The sequence below is a fragment of the Podospora pseudocomata genome, chromosome 3 (genome assembly GCF_035222375.1).
Source record: "Podospora pseudocomata strain CBS 415.72m chromosome 3, whole genome shotgun sequence".
In the NCBI taxonomy this organism is placed as follows: domain Eukaryota; kingdom Fungi; phylum Ascomycota; class Sordariomycetes; order Sordariales; family Podosporaceae; genus Podospora; species Podospora pseudocomata.
The window spans coordinates 2,409,095-2,425,800 of NC_085887.1; the positions used below are offsets into that span (position 1 = coordinate 2,409,095).

The 16,706-nt window shown below is 50.1% G+C and overlaps 2 protein-coding genes across 2 annotated transcripts; one reads left to right on the forward strand and one right to left on the reverse strand.

The window, feature by feature from the left end:
• Window positions 1-8,119: 8,119 nt before the first annotated feature.
• QC762_306830 (uncharacterized protein) lies at window positions 8,120-12,155 on the reverse strand. The gene is made up of 4 exons (XM_062888975.1): window positions 12,042-12,155; window positions 11,565-11,778; window positions 11,318-11,458; window positions 8,120-11,254 (listed from the first exon to the last, which is right to left on the reverse strand). Exons 1-4 carry the CDS (start codon window positions 12,047-12,049, stop codon window positions 8,336-8,338), a joined length of 3,282 nt encoding a protein of 1,093 aa, XP_062744911.1. The 5' UTR covers window positions 12,050-12,155; the 3' UTR covers window positions 8,120-8,335.
• A 1,326-nt stretch (window positions 12,156-13,481) lies between these two features.
• QC762_0055250 (uncharacterized protein) lies at window positions 13,482-15,686 on the forward strand. Its single transcript, XM_062883543.1, has 2 exons — window positions 13,482-15,264; window positions 15,346-15,686. The coding sequence occupies exons 1-2, from the start codon at window positions 15,188-15,190 to the stop codon at window positions 15,638-15,640; spliced, it is 372 nt and encodes a 123-aa protein (XP_062744912.1). The 5' UTR covers window positions 13,482-15,187; the 3' UTR covers window positions 15,641-15,686.
• The last annotated feature ends 1,020 nt before the right edge of the window (window positions 15,687-16,706 follow it).

A 16,706-nucleotide genomic window follows, 5' to 3' on the forward strand; every position in this document is an offset into this window, starting at 1 on the left:
CAACACTGAACTGACGAGCAAGTTCCCTGCTTGTTCCCGGCTTCTTGATAGAAAGAAGCATATTTCGGGACTGCCGTTGATGATGTCTTGTCTCCCGGGAAGGTCCCCTCTTTCATCAACGCTAGGTGACCGGCATGAACCACCCCCCATATGCCGCCCCGTTGTATGGCTGGGGGAAGGGGGTAAAAAGGGACGGTTGTGGCTACCGCTCCCGAGTCGTGGCAAGTTGCTTGTTTTGTCCACGCCCGCTCACACATCAACTGCAATTCCCACTTTGGCGTGGGAGAGGCGAAGAATTCGAAACAGCCGACAGACTCGAGTTGATGGGATTAAAGCAGATGGTTTTTCCGTTATAAAAACAAGCAGAGCAGGAGAGGTGTGGTGAAAGCAGCAATGACAAAAGAGGCAATCGCCGCTTTTGCGTTTCAAACATTCATCCAATCTCAACGGTCAAACCTCCGTGGCCCCCGAAGTGCCGTTTGGGGGAACTCAAAAGCCAAGAAAACAATATTCAGCTGTTTGATATATCGCTTTGATACAGAGTATATCCCTTCGGACTACAATTTGCCAGAAAGAACGATGCCCAAGCACACTGACAGGTTGCATCAACAGTACATATCTTGGCACCTTGGATAAGATTGTTGATCCAAGCCACTTGCATCTACCTACAATGGCAAAAATCGCCAGAAAGTGCGGACATTTCTGACATCTGGATTTTATTTTCTTTCTTGCATGTCGTCTGTGAGTTACATTGCAGCCTCATATCTGTTACCGACCGATTGCATATATACCTCTTTCTCATACTGTGTACCTCTGGGTGTGATCGACATGAGACATATTTCCTACTGTGCGTGCGTGTCTTTTTTACCTACCCTCTTCTATCTGGCTGGATGGGTGGATTTAGTCACATAGCTTACGCACTTACCATATCATTATGCTACTCTTACTCGGCCGCGGCCAAAGAGATGTCGTTTTCTCGAGACTATTGCCCTGGGCGTGAACAATAAAGGTTGCCCAGCCCGGTCCCCGTTTCGCATATATGGCTGCTTGGTCGGTATCCATCCAGGTAACAGAGCACACGACAGTCCCCTACGCTACCGCTGTGCACGCTTGCGGTAGTATAGTGATATCCGAACGACCGACCGGTACTTATAACACTTGCTTCCCTTTTTGTGCTACGGTTCAACGAATGGCGAATAATAATCTGATAATTGATGTTCAAGTTTTCAGTTTACACTTATCCTTGGCTTCCCGGTTATTCTCCGGACCCGAATATCAAGGTCAAATATTTCAATCTCAAATTTTGCAGCATGATGGAAACTTCCGTCTGGGATTATGCGTATGTGTGCCGTTGATTTTGGATTTCTTCCCCAGATATGGCAAAAATCTGGGGGAACCTCATGCTGTTACTGCTTGCTGTCACGATGGACGACCCGGGGAAATGGAAAAGCGATGAGGATGTGCTCTCCAGACATGGCTGGCTACATTATCCCGCAAACTGGCGGTCAAGGAAGAATTCTAGAATGTTTCTTGTCAATGCATTCTGCAATCCATTTTAGGCGAATCGCATAACCCCGTAAATTCTGTCATATATCTAGCTCATACCCAACCCCGAGGGTTGTTGTCAAAAAAGTGAAGCTGATTGTTGACTGGTCAATGGCTCGTCGTTTGTCGGAGATGCTGGGCATCAAATGGGAGAACGGCTTTTCGTGGCCGAACAAGGGAAGTCCCCGCGCCCGTGCTTTGCTAGCATGCTCCGGCTCGCAGGCGTGTGTTGCTTGGCAGCTTGATGGGGGATCCATCAACAGCGCGGGGAATATCCTCGCAATGGGGTTCCTCCAATGATCAGGGCTGGAAAAGAACAAGCGATTCGGAAGGAGAACGGGATTCGAGCTATCGAAGGGGAAAATGTGCTCAACGCCCTCTCGTAAGGTCTTGGGACCTGCTGATAGGAAAGCCTTCCTTCCTTCTTGGTTCTGCCAACACACACACACATACACAATACGAAACCCAGCTTCCGTCCATGCGGCGGCGGCGGCGACGGCGGCGAACAAATGGTGGGATAAGGTGGCTGGAAATGTGTCAATGGCGCAATCCGATGCCTATCGCGGTAAAGCTTCAAGCTCTACAGACCCTCAAGGGTTCGTCTCGGCGGCCGTTTGACGGTGAACGCACGGGTCACACACAAATCGACAATAACACCCTTGAAGATCAAGTCTTGACTTCTCTCGGCGTGTTGGTTAGCAGGAGTGGCAGGCAAACGTTCACCGATCCGGGGCACGGTCAACAAGCAGGATTTCAGCGGGATCTTCCGCCGGTCGTGGTTCAAATTGAGCCCCCCCCCCCGGCTCGAGTCGTTCGCTCACCACTGTGGCGATCGCCGACGGTTCCGGCTCCGATGACAGCAAGCGGCGACGACAATGATGGCAACGGCGGCAAGTCCGGGGAGCATGTGCAATTTTTCTCTCCTGTCTGTCTGGCTGTCCAATGCTGCAGACTGAAATTATGTTGATCGGATCTCGGGGCGATTGGATAATGGCGATTGGACGGTGCAGTTGAATAAGTGCACAGACCACTAGCCAAGCACTTTTATGCAGGAGAATGTTTGTTGCCGCATCGGAAGCCGCTCCTTCTGCAGCCAGCATATGCAAAGGGCGGCATAAAAAGTCTCTCTTGTCCACATTTTCTGTCTCCACCACGTGTGTGGGGTTTCTTCGCGATGTTGCTCGCAGTGGGCACCCCCTGGTCCCTGCTGCTGAAAGCTCTCCGGCGCTCCACGGGCCTGCTTCTTGGCTACAACTGATCGGGGTTGGCTGGATTCAACTTGGAGCTGCCTGGCCCAGCGGCGACTCCAACGACAACGGCCCTTCTTTTTACAGGCTTTCGTAAAAGAATACAACGAGCTGCCGTTCTTGTCTCTTTGAAAAGTCCCGGGGGCTCCGCTCGAGCGGACATGTTCGGACATTAGCAGCAGGAGAATCTCTTACCAAAACAGCGACAAAGGTCAAACGCGACTTCGGCGATGCGCGGAGCTTTTTTGGAGCCTCGTCTAGCAGATGATAAGAGCGGGAGAATCGTCAATAATTGCAGAATGTCAGACCATTCGGCAACGGAGACACAAGCCTGCAACCCCCCAACCCAGCATGGGCCATGGGCCGGCCATACGAGAGATTCTCGACCTCTTCCGGCCGCCTTTCGATTTTGACTGTTCCCGTTCACCACGTCACATCCATCAAATTTCACAACCTGCCAGTCGCCCAGTTACAAAATTGGCCTTGCCGTTGAGCCGCCCCGGGGAGATGGGGGTTTTAGCGGCGGGGGGGTGTTGGTCAGGACCCAAAAACGCAACCTCCCCCGCATTCCCCTCATGAGTGAAGTGGCTAGCCAGCCTTGACCGAGAGCTGTTTTCTCCAATCGATCGCCGTGCCGTGTGGGCAGCAGCGCGGGCGGCTGAACCATTACGCGGGACAGACACCACAATGTGTCAGCAAAGCAGCCAGGCCAGTGAGAAGTTGTTGATGAGTGCTACGAAACGAAACGAAACGAGCGAACACGGGCAGCACCACCAACCACGTTCACGATCCGTTTTTTCCATTTTTCCCCTTCTCGCTCGCTTGGGCCGTGGGGGTCAAGGCAAGCAAGCTTACAGCGGTTGCATCAGGATCAACATCAATAGTACAGGTCTCCAGCAAGCAGAAAGCGGCTAAATCGGTGTCAGGCTGATTAGCTTTGCGAGTTTCTGTCCACGTTTGTGGAAGTTCGAAACAGCGCAACTGGGGAACCGAAGCCGCGTTCGTTATAGACCACCTTGCTGGCCTCCTTCCCCTTCCCGACTTCTTCCAGGAGTTGGACAAGCATCCGTGGTGTTTTGGGTTGCTGGGACGCTGACTCTGGCAAGCGGAATCCAACATCCACTTCCCGTGAGCAAGAAATGCAGGTACCTACGCAAGGAACAAGGCGAAGACGAAGCGCTGGCCCAAGAAGGAAACTGGTCTGACCCATGCCGGGATATGATTCGCCAATCGAACTTTTTTTCTCTCTCTTCGGCTTTTGTCTGGGACCCACGTTTCCGTCCAGGCTCCGCTCCGCGACCCCTTCCATTTCGCTGGTTTTGCTGTGATGGGAGACAAAGGGCAAGCTGTGTGTGCTCGGGGCAGCAGCTGGCTTTAGGTTCACCAGCCGCAGCGTAACATGACGGACGACGAGGACGACACTGCAACACGCCCGGCGGTGCCCCGGCCGCTTTTCTGCAACGCAATGGTGAGGCACAGGCCGGTATTTTGACAGGGCCAAGATAGGGTCCGGGTGATGAAGATGCCGGCTACGATTGCTTGCTTCCTTGCTTCTGCGGTGTATTAGACAAGGCAAGGTGCAGTTTTAACGGGCGACGGCGGCGAGATGCCGGTGCAGCCGCACAGCATTAGTAACACCTGTCAAAGCAGGCTGGTGTGGGCCGGTGTGATATACTGCCTGCTGCGTATGGTTCCAGTGTTTTCGATGATCAAGATCGGTACCTTTCAATCTATCTGGTACTGCGTGGGATGCACGCAGGGTCTATCGTCTAGGATGCCTCGGCATATCACGTTTATTAGAACGTCTGAAAGCTCAAGCTAACGATTTCGTGCGAGGCGAGGGGTTGAATATCCGGCCAACTTGAGGGCATGAGACGGCTACTGGAAGTATATTGCCTTTCGGTTAGCCTTTCGCAACAGAGACATCTCAGCATTGATATCAAATTATTGCTCAAGGGCCTCGATCCGGGGGCTGAAGAGGGAGTCGAAGAAGGAGCATCACAGCCAAGCATGCTGTGGTCTTTCGTTCTATACAAAATACGTACGTTGTACATGTCTGTGTAACTTGGTGTAGCTTCTCAGACACACTGTATCACGGCTGGGCACGGATGGGGGAATCGCGTGGCTAGAGGTGATTTGCCTCAATCAGTGTATGGCAAGCTAGACTGCTGGTCTTGGAAGGAGGAACCGCACTTCTGTTCCCTATACCAAGCCCGTTGTGCTGGTCGGCTGCCGGGACTTACACCTTTGATATCACCACCCAAGAGCATACACAAGGTAACTACCCACAGCCAAGGAACGACACGCGGATCTTGGAGTTGTTGTCAGACTGGAACTGCCGGTGACGCTACACAGGCCATCATCACCTTTCCGTCTGGGCGCCGGCACCATGGTTCATACACATCCATCATTGTCGTCGGAATTCCTTCGAGTCTGACGGTCTTGTATTACACATCTTTTACTATCTGTTACACCTTCTCTTTTCTTCCTCTTCCTGCATAAGGTATCTCACTCAGCCAGCTTTCTTTTTGCGCCTCTGTATCACCTTGCCCAGACGACCGCGTAACCCACGACGAGATGTCTCATGGGACACATCGTATATTAAAACACACCCACGAAATCAACAATTTAGGTCAGCTGGTCAACGTATATCACTTCTTGGCGATGGGTAATGTCTTCTTGGCTGTCTGAGGCAAATATCGAGCATCGTGAGGAGGCGGGAGGGGGGGGGTTGAAACTGGCATGGTTTGAGTTCATGATTGTGGAGACAAACTTTCAAGCCACCATAAGCACCGGGCCGATTATTGAAGAAACCCGTTGTTATCGGAACCCATCCATGACCCGGGTCTGTGGTTCGTGTTGTTTTTGTCATCAGAAATGCCGGCTTGATACGACTTGGCATTCCTGAGGTTTTTTGGGGGGGAGTACACTAGGTGAATCTGAGACATTGGGTGCTGGTGATCGACTGGCCAAGGTTCTTTGGGGGGGGGGAGGGTTCATATTCATCGATCTTGCAAAGATAGGGGGTCTAAAAATAAGTGATCTTCACAATCCCAAGGTGAGGTTCTGGTGATGTTGACAATAACGACGACAACATTGACGATACTCACGACCACCACCACCAACCCTTTGATCAAATGCACAAAACCGGCTAAGCTTCCCTTTCCGGCTACTAGCCTACCTAGACTATAACAAACCCACATTGTCTAATGTAGCTTGTGCATAAGGTACCACTGGTACCTGCAGTGGCGTGAGGAGTTTAGGTCCTTCCGGCGCCGGCGGCATGCCACTTTCACCCACTTCACACGAAAAAAGGTAACGACAGCATTTTTGTACTAATCATGTACGGGGGCGGCAGCAGAGAGGTAGTATCTGACTCCACAAAAGGGGGCCGCATCGAAGCGCGCCGCAAGGCCGGTTTCCCGTGGTCAGGACTCAGGAAGCAGTTCATCCGTCAGTGGTCACGCTGTGAGCGCCGTACCTTACTTACATCAGCGCTGGCGCTGGTGTTTGTTTGTTTGTTTGTCGCGGGGAGAAAAGGAAAAGAAGACGGATCCCATAGATAGGTACCTAGCGATAGCAGGATTCCCACTTATGGGGTTTTGGGATGGATAGTGGATATGAGAAGCACCCACCCACCGACCGACCGACCGGACAAGAGAGAAAAGAAGCGGTGATGTGTTGTCACTTTCTGTCGGTCGTTGTCTTGGGGACACTCAGAACAGGTTGGCGGGCGGGATGGAGTCAAAAAATGAGAGCAAGTTTCCAAATGAGCGGTGGACAATAAATTGCATAACTCTCTAGCTTAGCTGTACCGTACTTGTTTATTTGATGGCTGACCGGTCCCACACGAGGGCCGGACTTCCCAATGCCGGATCGGACCGGACACTGACACCATCGAAGCATCGATTGGCACCGGCGGTTGTCATGGTCAGCTTCAATGTTTTGCCGGTTTGGGTTTTCCTGGGGATGAGTTTTGGTGCGTGTATGGGGTAGGTTATGGGGTTTGATGGAGTGTAGTTGACTGACTCCATAGATACTGGACAAAAAGGTGGGGATTGGGAATTTTGGCTGCTGATGAGCGGTCTGGAGATGGGGTTAGGGTATGTTCTGATGCGGTGGGTGGTGGTTTGGTGACATGAGGGTGGTGATGTGTGCTTTTCTAGGTGTGCTCCGTAATAGGGGTGAGTGTTGTTGTGTTCTGGTGGCAGTATCTCCGGTGTTGGGTTGTTTGGGAGTCATGAAGGGCTGAGTCACTGCCGTCAGGACGATGATTTGACTTTGCTCGTTTGGTTTGGGCGAGTCTCTGCCTTGTGAGGAATATTAGTGCTCTCGCCTGCTGCTTGTAGCTTTATAGATACCTGGCAGATAGATGGTCGACTTATGACTACTATATATTTTTGTAAAGTGCATGTGAATTCAGTTAGACCCAATCAACCCAGGTTTAGATATACCACGTCGAGCCCCCGAGTCTTCAGCACCGGATGTGACAGAGATGGCCATCACGACGGCATGGGGTTGCCAACATGTCTGATCTAGCATGCAAAGTCACAAGCCATCACCAAACTTACCGAGGCGAAATTCAAGACAGAGACAGCCGTCGGTCTATATTCACGTGTAATTCCACATCTGCGATAGCCTAGCCTGATATACATCATGCCCCAAGAGGGAGTCAAGACACTCTTCTCTTAACTCAAAGATAGCAAGAAAGTTCCTTATCCAACTCGACACTCTACAACCGTGACCACGCTTCCGACTTTCTTTTCAGGTCATTTTAACCATCTTTGAAGGCCTATCAACCATGTTTAAGGCCTTCTACTTATCCTCTAAGGCCATTTAACTATCCCTGAAAGCCTCTCAATCATTCTTAAACGCCTATATCAAGTATTCAAGGCCTTTTAACTATCTTTAAAGGCCTCTGAATCATATTTAAACGCCTCTTGACTATCCTTCATAGGTCCCCAGCTATCCTAGAAGGCCTACTAGCTATCTTTAAGGGGCTCTTGACTATCTTCGAAGGCATCTTAACTATCCTTAAAGGACTCTTGATTATACTTGAAGGATGTTAATTCTGTCTGCGGCATGGGCCTATGAGGTAACATTGTAATGTGTTGGGAAATGAAGTGGAGGCTGGCATTGAAGCCCAAGTCATAGTAAGATGGCTTAGGTGGCTGGAAGTTATTATCTTCAGTGACTATTTACGCCTGCAACAAATCTTCAATGGCGATGACTTGGTTAACTTCTCTCTATTATCTGTCCATAGCGTGAGACCCTCCACCCATAACTCAGAAACACATTCTAGGTCATCAAATCACGCTTCATAATAATGCAAGGGAGCTTCTCAGCCTGTATCAATAAGTATTTAATATTGCATTGCATACATTTGCCCCAACTTCTCTACACAATTATACCCATCCCTGCTACCCCATCTTCTTGACTCCCGTCCCTTCTCACTCCATAGTAACCAAATGCTTGCTTGCTCCCAAAATTAACAACAAATGCAAATGCCCCAAAAAACAGAACCGTCCCGTCTAAATCTAAATCTAAAGCTCGTCCATATCCTCGTCCTCATCCTCATCCCCATCTCCCTCTTCCATCTCAGGCAGCTCCTCATACGGCAAGGTGTACTCTCCCAGCAACTCAAAATCCACCTCCCGTTCCAACTCCCGCTTGGTATGCTCAGGCAAAGAGTTCAAGTTAAGAACATCCCTGCTCATATTCCGAAGATGCACCTCCCCAAGTCCCGGCTGCTCCCTGATCGGCTTCAGGGACAGGTGGCGTATCCTAGATGAGCTCCCACGGGATGTCGCCTTCTCTTCTTGTTGATTGCAGAGCCATTGTCCCAACAACGGCGCGTTGGGGTCGCCATTCAAATGTGCCTCAGCGCAGAACAACCCCGTGGACGAGTAGTTTGGGCCTTGCACCGCCCCAATGGTGCGCTTAGGGTGCATAACTAGTTGTCCCGACGCCAGATAAGCCCTGGCGATTGCCCAGGGCGTCTCAACCTCGGGCGGCGGGAGCGCCCGACCTTCGGCATCCTGAGCCGGGGGCTCGGGCTCTGGGTGAGGAATTATTTGATGCGGGCGTTCAACTTCCCGCATCATGCCGTTGGGCAGTTTGATTTTGTCTTTCGGTTTCGGGTTATCGTCCTCCTCGTAGACTGATAGGACAAACACTCGACCACTTGCGTCGCCAACGACCAGTCTTGACTTGTCTGGAGAAAATACGCCGCAAGCTATAGGCGCTGGTGCTTCAAGCAGTATTCTCACAAGTGGTTTATCGAAAGACCTTATGTCCCACACTTTGACCACACCATCCGACGAGCCGGTGTAGAAGCGGTCAGGTGAAGTGCCCCAAGCCGTGAACTTCACGCCCACATCGTATTTCTCTCGATCACCCTCACACTCATCGATTGGCTGGCCATGCTCTAGTAAGTGAACGAGACCACGGCCGGGAGCAGTATCCCAAACGTACACCTTGCCGCTGGTGCACCCAGCGGTGACGTAACAATAGGCTGGGCTATTTGGCATAATCGTCAGCTCATTGATATCCAGAGCCGGGCAGTCCAGCACCTTGATAGCTGAGAATTGGGCGGTCCCATCTTCAGCGGGATCGGTGGGCCGAAAAATTCGAATTTGTGTCTTCGTCTTGGGCTCCAGATCCAAGCCCGAGGGCGACGTGGCTGCAATGAAAGATGCTTGGTTTGGATGCCATAGCACCTCAAAGACGTTGGACTTCTCCGCTGACAAGATGTTGAGCCTTTTGCCCGTAAGGCCATCCCACAAGCAAAGCTCGCCCGAGTTTTTCCGGTCCTCGGGGATGTCGAGGTCATCTCCGGTTCGACTACGCGGAGAATACCCAACCAGGAGCAAATGCTGAACCTCCTCGCAAATACCCCATTGCATAGTTGCCGGATAGTATGCCCATTTTTCCGTCGGCACTAAGTTTCCTCTCTCGTCCGTAACGCGGGAGCAATAAAGCCTACCAAAAGGGCTTCCAGAGATATCCTCCTCGTTGATCTTGTACACTCTCACTGCACCCGCAGCAACATCCGCAGCAGTCGCCACCATGCCGGAGCTGTGCTTGGAGGCAATGACAAAATTCACGTTGCCTTCATGCTTCCACTCCCCTAACAGACTCATCGAAGCGCCTGATGGTTCCGCCCTCCAGACTTTCACACAACAATCAAAACCAGAAGTGTAAGCCCTGTCATGAATGGCGTCGTATGCGGAAGACACCACGGAAGAGTAGAGCCAAGGATCCTGGCTCTGTCTCATAGCATCTGTTGAATTCTCGCCCCTCTCAACGATCGGCCGGACAATTCGATGGTCGGGATAGGCTCTGATAGTCTTCAAGCTACAAGAGCCCAGGACCAAGTTGCCGGGTTTGTTGTACTGCTGGTTGTGGGAGTCAGAGTGTTCGGTTGTCCCACAGATGAAGCCATCATCTGATATCCAGACAATCGTGATGATATCCCCGGCACCGCCTGCCCACTCGGCTCGAAGAGCCAGCTCATCTTCGCGGCATTTTCGAATTTCGTTGTCCAAGTTCTGTGGCCTTCTCATCGACCCATAACCACGAGACCCCACGATTTCCCTGGCAAATAGCAAGGACGAAATCTTGCTTTCCCGCAAGAACTTCCCTTGTCGGTTAGCCTCGTCCTTGCGCAGGATGATCGACGCAGGGCGGTCGTTGAGTTGTCTGTTTTTGAGATCCTTTAGAAAGTTTTCGAGATCCTCCTTTTCCCTGCCTGGAAACAGCATCCTTCGATTAGGGTCAGCTTCCCATGCGCCTAGAAGGCTCGACAAAGCATCCGGAAGTTTTTTATTCTTCAAGAGCTTTGCTAGATGAGAATGGCCGTCCCTTTTTTTCTTTTTGTACTCGGCAGGAAAGACTCTAGAAGCAAGGTTGTTCAGCGATTGGATTTCTCGTGCGGTGAGGTCCACATGCAATGTGACCGGATCAATTGGGCTCGAAAGTAAATCGTCAAAATAGCTGTGGGCATAACTGACAGCAAATGCCCGGTCTTTGAAGTAAAGGTAGGGCCGCCGCTGCGTTAACTGGATGGGTGGCACGCTGGCAGCATGACGCCAGACTGGCGCAAATACCCTCCTTTGAGTCAAAGACGGCGCGGCAGATTTCTGCGGAGCCGGCCCAGCTTCGTCGCCCAAATCATCATCAATAACAATGGCCTCCTCTATTGAGCGACCGGTCGCCTGCACCCTCGCCGGTGAGAGGTGAGGAATACGCGGAAGAGGGATGGGAGACGTCGAAATCAGGGCAGCCTGTCTCACGCTCGCCTTCGCTGGGTTTCGTACTTGGTCTGGCTTTTCGATTTTTGGGGGAATATTCGGAGGAGGTATTCTGGGCAGAGGAATTGGGGATGATGAATGTATAGGACCGGAGGAGATCCTCGCAAGCTGCTTCGGTATGGACGCGTCGAGCGAGGTGTTTTGAGAATTCTACAGACACAAGTTAGCTCAAATTGTCACTGTCTGGTAACTGTGGGGGAGGGGGAGGGGTACAGGGCAACCAAGCAGGTTTTGGAGTTCGTAAGGCACGCGCGCGGCTATCTTGGCTTCTAGGGCGGCGGAGATGTCTCCTGTCGCCCTAGAATGATACTCCTGAGCAAACTCGGAGCCCGGGGAGGTCAAGAGGAGGATAAGCTAGGGCGCGCAGTGTGTAAGAGAAAGCTCGGTATAAAGGTATCTAGGACAGGTTGCCACAAGTGGTGGAAATGTATATATAGCAAGAACGCATGGTGGCACCTACTTCTCGGCCAAGCGGAAGAGTTTTGTCTCCATGCTCTCGGAGAGTATCAAGACACTTGAAAACATGAGGGAAAACCTGCTTCTTCAGGCACCTATTCAGCGCATCATCTCCGTCGGTTTGTTCTCGTTCCAGGCGTGGTCGTTTGGCGGGGGGCTCGCCGTTGGAGGGTGCCAGCCCGTTGCTCGGCGTCGCATTATTTGGAGAGGTATCTGGCCTAAAAGAAGTTGTTAACAGTAAACCACTTCGACCAGGCACTGGAAGCGCAGTGCTCTGGAATGGGAAGCGTGTGGGAGAAGAGGTCGCTGTCACTGTCGAGCTCATGGAACCTCGAGTAGCGGTGGAAGACGCGTTGAGAAGCGCGTATCCCAAAAACGCCCAAAAATCGTAAAAAAGTTGATTAAGAGTATAGACCCATCTAGAATCATACAAAATAATAAACTGGTAGAAATACAAGCTTGAAAAAAGGAAAATACATACCAGTTCATGTTGCCTGCTTTGCCTGTTTGTTAGTTGGTGTTTTAGGCCCGTTACAGAAGCCTGCTAAGTAACAACTGCCAAGAAATAACCTGCCAAATAGACACTACTAAAATTACGTAATGAAATTGGACTAAACAAATTTATTTAATCTTTTACTTTAAAATTACTGCTATTTTCTACTAATATTTTACATTCAATCTGTAATTAAAAGTATTTATAGTTATCAGGTAAAATTTAATTGTTTTTTTTTGTATGATATTAGCATAAAACATCATCATTATAATCTTTCTACAAAATATATATCTCGAATCATAAAGGTATAACGAACTTCTATCCAGAACTTCTGACAAAAATACTAGTTGAAGGCACTTCTGAACAATCCTGGCTCGGTACAGCTAAACAGTGTACAACAAATAGCTTGTCTCATTCACAACAGTCTAGATACCAACGATTGTGACTTGTATTGCATACTGCGGAACTGTCTATCTACACCAGCCAGTTCCTTCGTATATATAGACCTAGGGACTGTGGACCGTTGACTTCCAGACGGTCCTCGGTCCTCTCCTGATTGGCTAATACTGGACCGTGGACCGTGAGCCCCGCCGCGGTCCTCGGTCCCAATCCCATTAGTCCATCCTGTCCACCTGGGACCGTGAGCCCCGCTCAATCGCCCGGTCCAGTCCTGATTGGTTCCTTGCGTCCCCACCGTCTCCCAAAACCGTGACAGAAGGCTCTCTATATTAATTCTGCATCAAAACATGTCTTTCTGCATCTTCCCGATACGGTATATCACACTCAAGCTGCGAAACGCCGGCTTTTTGCTCCTAGTAGAAGTGCAGCATGAAGCATGGTGCTGAACGGGATGGTGCTGAACAGCCGATTTCCAGGGCTCTAGCTCTGAGAGTGTTTCTAGCTACATGTCAGGCATAAAAGATAAAAAACCCAGCGAGGCTTTCAGGAAGAAAGCTTTATCTTACGCTGCTTAAATAGAACGGTGCCTGAAATCCCGCACACTTATACCTACTACTATACAGTGTCTTTGTCCTTTTCTTCCTTTTCATGCTGCTTTACATTTTCAAAACCCATCGGATGATCGGGATACGCATCTGACACTGGCTAGAAAGAGGTAGCTTGTATTACACAACCTTCGGCAACCTTCTACCAATGTGCAACACTGATGCGCCGCGCAGCACAGTCTCTATAGCAGCTCCGTGGAATGATGCCCCAAGTCATGTGGCAGCGCGTCAGCTACTTAACACGCCCTAGCTTTAAGCACTGAAAGTTTGTTAAAGGCCTGTACAAAATAATCAAACAACAGCATAATACAATATTGGGTATGCAATCCTCTTACTGATGACAATGTGTGTAACTATAACTTACAAACTAATTCTTCAAGTCTATGCATGATGGTTCTGTCACTTTCTCATTTATAAAACTCCCCTCAAGGATCCCTCAAGGAACCCACAATACGGATAGAGGCTCTGATGATATAAATACATCAACGCCTCGAGTCAAAGTCCGCCGACCATTGATGCATTATAGTTGGCAACGCGCCTTACAATTATAGTGTAGATTGTGTATCTAAGTGGGGAACTTTATCATCCAAAAATCTAGTTAGTTTTTCTCCTGTCACAGTCGGTGGTTCTTGTCCGTTTCTCTTCCCCTACTTGTTTCCATTCTTCTCTCTTCTTTCTTCCGTATCGTGTTTTTCGCAGACAGTTATTACCTATTCACCGGACCAACAACCTTGATTCGCGATGTCTGCTCGTTGCCCCCCCCCCCCCAATAGAGCATTTGAGCGTGCAGGCTAACGAAGAAAGTGCGGAGCTGTTTGCCTACCAACGATCTAGTCGAAAACCCCAATGGAAACACAACCGCGAGAATTACCATGATCGTTGGTCTGTTCCTTCCCTTCTCGAGAACCGAACAGCGCCAAAACGACCGTGCCAAAATCCACAAGAATCGAAGGCATACAGAATGCGTCACAAAACCTGGAGGCGTGGGGTTCATCAATGCTGTGTTGCAAAGCTACCTGGAGAACCCCTTCTACATGCTCCCTGACACTGTGATCTTCAGAATCATGAGTCGTTAGACATAGTCAGCCTTGAGTGTCTTCGCCGGGCCGGTCGGTTATTTCTTCAATTGTTCGAGAAATGCGACTTTTTACCAGCGAATTACATATCGGTGAATTATCCATGGGCCAAATTTCGCCGATATCTCACATCTCAACAACGGACTACTCTCACGTTCTTGTTAGCGAGAGACTTATACTGTACTGATTGCTATGCCACGAAGCTCGCCAGGAATTGGGCCCAGAGAGTTCACTATTTGACCAAGGTGTACTTGCACTGCTCGGACTGCAAGCTCGACCATCCAGTATGCCTGTTCCTCCCATTTGAGCGCTCCAAGGGCAGGGACAGCCGTCTCTGTGTTGGGCATACGGGTTTTATCCGATTGTGCTCGCACACGGTTTTTCATTGGTCTGATGTCCAAAGGGTGTCGTCTACCAGGTTCTCATGGGAAAGGCTCAAGTGCAAGGGCGTGAATGACGAGACGGTGGTAATGTGTCGCGACAAAGACCACATGCAATCATGCCAACAGCAACCAAATGGATGGTCGTTTCCGTTTTTGTGGTTTGGAAAAAGTTGGCAGGAAGGTACATTTCCTCTGCACCCCCGTGTACCCATACACAAGAGGCAAGGCATATCCAATCACGCAAGGACCGAGATAGGCCAGAAGCTTATACTGTACATATCTTGGATGGCACACGTTGATTTGAGCCCTAATAATCACAGCCTCACGCCCGAAATGTTGGGCGAGAACCTTGCTAAACTCCGAGAGCGGCAAGCAGGTTTTACGTTTCCCGAGGCAGAGCCTGGACGACTCACCGAGACAATGCTCTTTGACCTCAACCGTTGCGATTGCCTGCGTTACACACAACTAGATCGGCTTGGTGGAACATGGCATCGTGCTCAGACACCGCTGCAGACAACTCTTCGGTCACTAGCTAAAAGCTGTTTGTTTGGGAAACATTGCCAACGCCTTGGCCCGCTGACAAAAGCCCAAGTACACAGCACTGTCAGAACAAACCGACCCGAGGACAAAGGCAAGCATGCAGAAAAGACTTTGTCAAACAAGCGCACGTCATGACCGTGGGTATATCGAAACCGGGCACCGAGGATACAGCTCCGTTCTGCATGGATCGAACAATAGCTCTACCATGGTAGGTCCTAGCATGATATTTGACCTAGAAATTCCACAATGCCTTAGATTGTTAATCGGTACCTAATATTGATATTATCAGCCGTGGTGGCGGGCTGTGTCTACAGATCAACTTTACACGAATCGTGGACCTGGCATCGGGACCAGATGACAGCGTCGCTAAGATGAACAGGGCTTGGTTTCAGGCCCTTGACCCCCAGTCTTTTTGGGACGATGCCAAGAAGGGTGATGATGGCCAGAATCAGGATTATGGTGATGACAGTGACACCCAAAACTACGCGGACGGGTATGACGATGGGTATTGGGTGTATTGGGGTAAGGAGAAGACAATGTCAATGCCACTGCCTCTCAGTTTGATGTTTGAGAGATTCGTTTAAACCGCTTTATAACCAAAATGCACATAAAAGTACGTCTTGTATAAAGGGGGTGACAGACGGGGGATGGCGAGAGGAGGTGGTAACAGAAAGGACTCTCTAAGCTTGGTAATGGTTTCCATGGCAACGCAAAGGGGCTATCGTGCAGGGACTCAATAAAGGGTTAGGGCTGTGCGCGGAGTACAGAAATTCCCATTATGGCCGTTCTGAGTGCTGAACCATTTCCCGGATGCTTTAGAGAAAAGTTGGATATCTTGAAGATAGGAAGTAAATAGTGTGGTCTATAGCCAGTACATTCCTTCTACTGGCTGTTACTGAAAAGGTCAGCCCGTTGCCAGTGTCGATATCTCATGTATTGCGCTTGTTAGTTTGCTTCTTTCCTCAGGCGCCTGCTTCCTGCCCTGGATTATTAGCGGCAACGCAACGGCTTGTCTACTAGCCCATGTGCAGGCAATGTTCTCCGGCTTTACTTCACTGTCGCGCCTCCACTTACTATCCTCCTAGTAGAATTGGAAGGAACCTTGGCGGTGCCTGCCATATAAGACTTGACCAGCACTACAGGCAAACCTGAAAGATTCTGCGCCTTTCTCCCGCCTTCCATTCGAAGCACTAGGTATCCAGCACAAAGCCCAATAGCCTGATTCTATCGATGTTTAGCCCCCTGTCAACAGGGGGTTCTCGGGTTCATGCTGAAAACAAATCCAAAATAAAGCCCGTTCATATCACTTAACCTAGTCAAAAGATAGTCAACAGGCCTTCACCAACTCCCTCAGCACCTCCCCCACCGCCTCCTCACCATCCTCTCCGCCGTCATCTCCATCACTTTCCTCACCATCTCCTTCACCATTTCCTTCACTGATATCACACCTCCACTCCATCTTCATCCCGGCCTCAGTGGTGGGTACGGTCTGGTCGGCCATTGTGATGGTGGTGTGGTTGGTCCTGGTGTAGTGCTCGGATTTGTGGCAATGGCGGGAAAGATGGGGTGCTGATGGAGGTAATATCAGCTAACGGTTTCAGTGACAGTGATAGATAAAAAGTTTCTCTACCAAAAGTCATCCCTTCCTCG

Coding starts and splice junctions, on each gene's coding strand:
- QC762_306830 (XM_062888975.1), bottom strand. Junction 11,459..11,564: donor CTCTTCCGCTTGGCCGAGAA/GTAGGTGCCACC, acceptor TGCGCGCCCTAG/CTTATCCTCCTCTTGACCTC. Junction 11,255..11,317: donor AAAACCTGCTTGGTTGCCCT/GTACCCCTCCCC, acceptor TTGTGTCTGTAG/AATTCTCAAAACACCTCGCT.
- QC762_0055250 (XM_062883543.1), top strand. CDS start 15,188: ATGACCGTGGGTATATCGAAACCGGGCACCGAGGATACAGCTCCGTTC. Junction 15,265..15,345: donor CGAACAATAGCTCTACCATG/GTAGGTCCTAGC, acceptor TGATATTATCAG/CCGTGGTGGCGGGCTGTGTC.